Source organism: Entamoeba invadens (assembly GCF_000330505.1).
Source record: "Entamoeba invadens IP1 unplaced genomic scaffold scaff_1105074724569, whole genome shotgun sequence".
NCBI lineage: Eukaryota > Evosea > Mastigamoebida > Endamoebidae > Entamoeba > Entamoeba invadens.
The window spans coordinates 56,550-57,952 of NW_004440415.1; the positions used below are offsets into that span (position 1 = coordinate 56,550).

A 1,403-nucleotide genomic window follows, 5' to 3' on the forward strand; every position below is an offset into this window, starting at 1 on the left:
ATATTTTTTAAAATGAATTAAAAATAAACTTTAAAATGAAATATGGACTTAAAAGTAGTTATGTTAGGTAAAGATGGCAGTGGTAAAACGTCATTAATAACTCAATTTGTTGGGTTGCCCAAACCCACGTTTCCCAATAATGTTCCTTTTGAAGACTTTTACCGTAAAACAGTTTCGATTGGTGGTAATTCCATCAACTTTGATATTTTCGATTCGTTTTCCATAGAGGAGTCAAGTCTACTTCGAGACCAATACATTAAATGTGGTAGTTGTTTTATAATAATTTATTCTATAGACTCTTTAAAATCTTTTGAAGTCGCTAAAACGTCCAGAGAATACATTTACAAAACCAAAGAAATTGAAAGTAATAAACACCTTTCAGTGGTGTTGTGTGGTAACAAATGCGACTTAGAAATGCAGAGAAAAGTTTCGTATAAAGAGGGACAACAAATTGCTGAAAAGTGGAATGCAACATTTTTTGAATCATCTGTGTATCAAAATATTAACACTGATGATATTTTTATGGAAGTTGCTAAAAATTATAAGGAGAATAAACAACACATTACAAAGAATAATGAAATTAAGTCTAACTGTTGTTTTCAATGAATTTTACTTATTAACATTTGTTTATACATTTTAGTTAATAATAATATCAATATTTGATATAAATATAATTAATTTGTTTATTAGAATTTTAATTGAAAATCCATGTTATGTTGAGTGAATTATAATAAAAATGAGTCGTCTTTTTTAAATTAGTAAAAAATAATTTTAAATCAAATAAAATGGGTTTTTCATTTAATTTTATTTTGTTTGAGTATAGACCACCAAAAAATAATCATACAGCAAGATAATAGTCGTACACTTGTGGTTTTAATAAAAAATCAAAAAAATCAGGAATTAATTATAACACATAAAAATTGACTGAACGATCATAAATAATGGCGTTTAAGAATATAAAAAACTGAAATTATACAGAAAATACTATAAAACTAAGTGAACTACTATTTTTTGATTGTTTTTATTAATTTTTTGAAAGCTTTATGAAAATTATTTGTTTAATTTTAAAATAACATTTAAATACTAATTTGTATTAATTAAAATAATAAAAACGTGTTAAACACCTTGTTATTAATTTTCCCATAAATTTGGTTTAACTTGGTGTCCAAACACGACTTCTATTGGGTGACCAACTGTGTTTTCAATCTCTTCTTGTATTTTTCGTTTTTCAAACATTTTTTTGTTAGACTCATACAAAAAAACCATTTTTTTCAAATCTGGCACGTTTACAAATATAAAATTACAATCAAATCCGGTGTTTTTAAATGTAATTTCATTAATATTTAACAATCCTTTTAACATACAACGACTGTATGACGAAACGGAAAGGAAGTTAACATTAG

At 25.0% G+C, this 1,403-nt stretch overlaps 1 protein-coding gene across 1 annotated transcript; it reads left to right on the top strand.

The window, feature by feature from the left end:
- Positions 1 to 42: 42 nt before the first annotated feature.
- On the top strand, positions 43 to 854 carry EIN_339500 (hypothetical protein; the record flags this gene model as incomplete). The annotated part of the gene is made up of 2 exons (XM_004256982.1): positions 43 to 595; positions 742 to 854. The coding sequence occupies 2 exons, from the start codon at positions 43 to 45 to the stop codon at positions 852 to 854; spliced, it is 666 nt and encodes a 221-aa protein (XP_004257030.1).
- Positions 855 to 1,403: the final 549 nt, after the last annotated feature.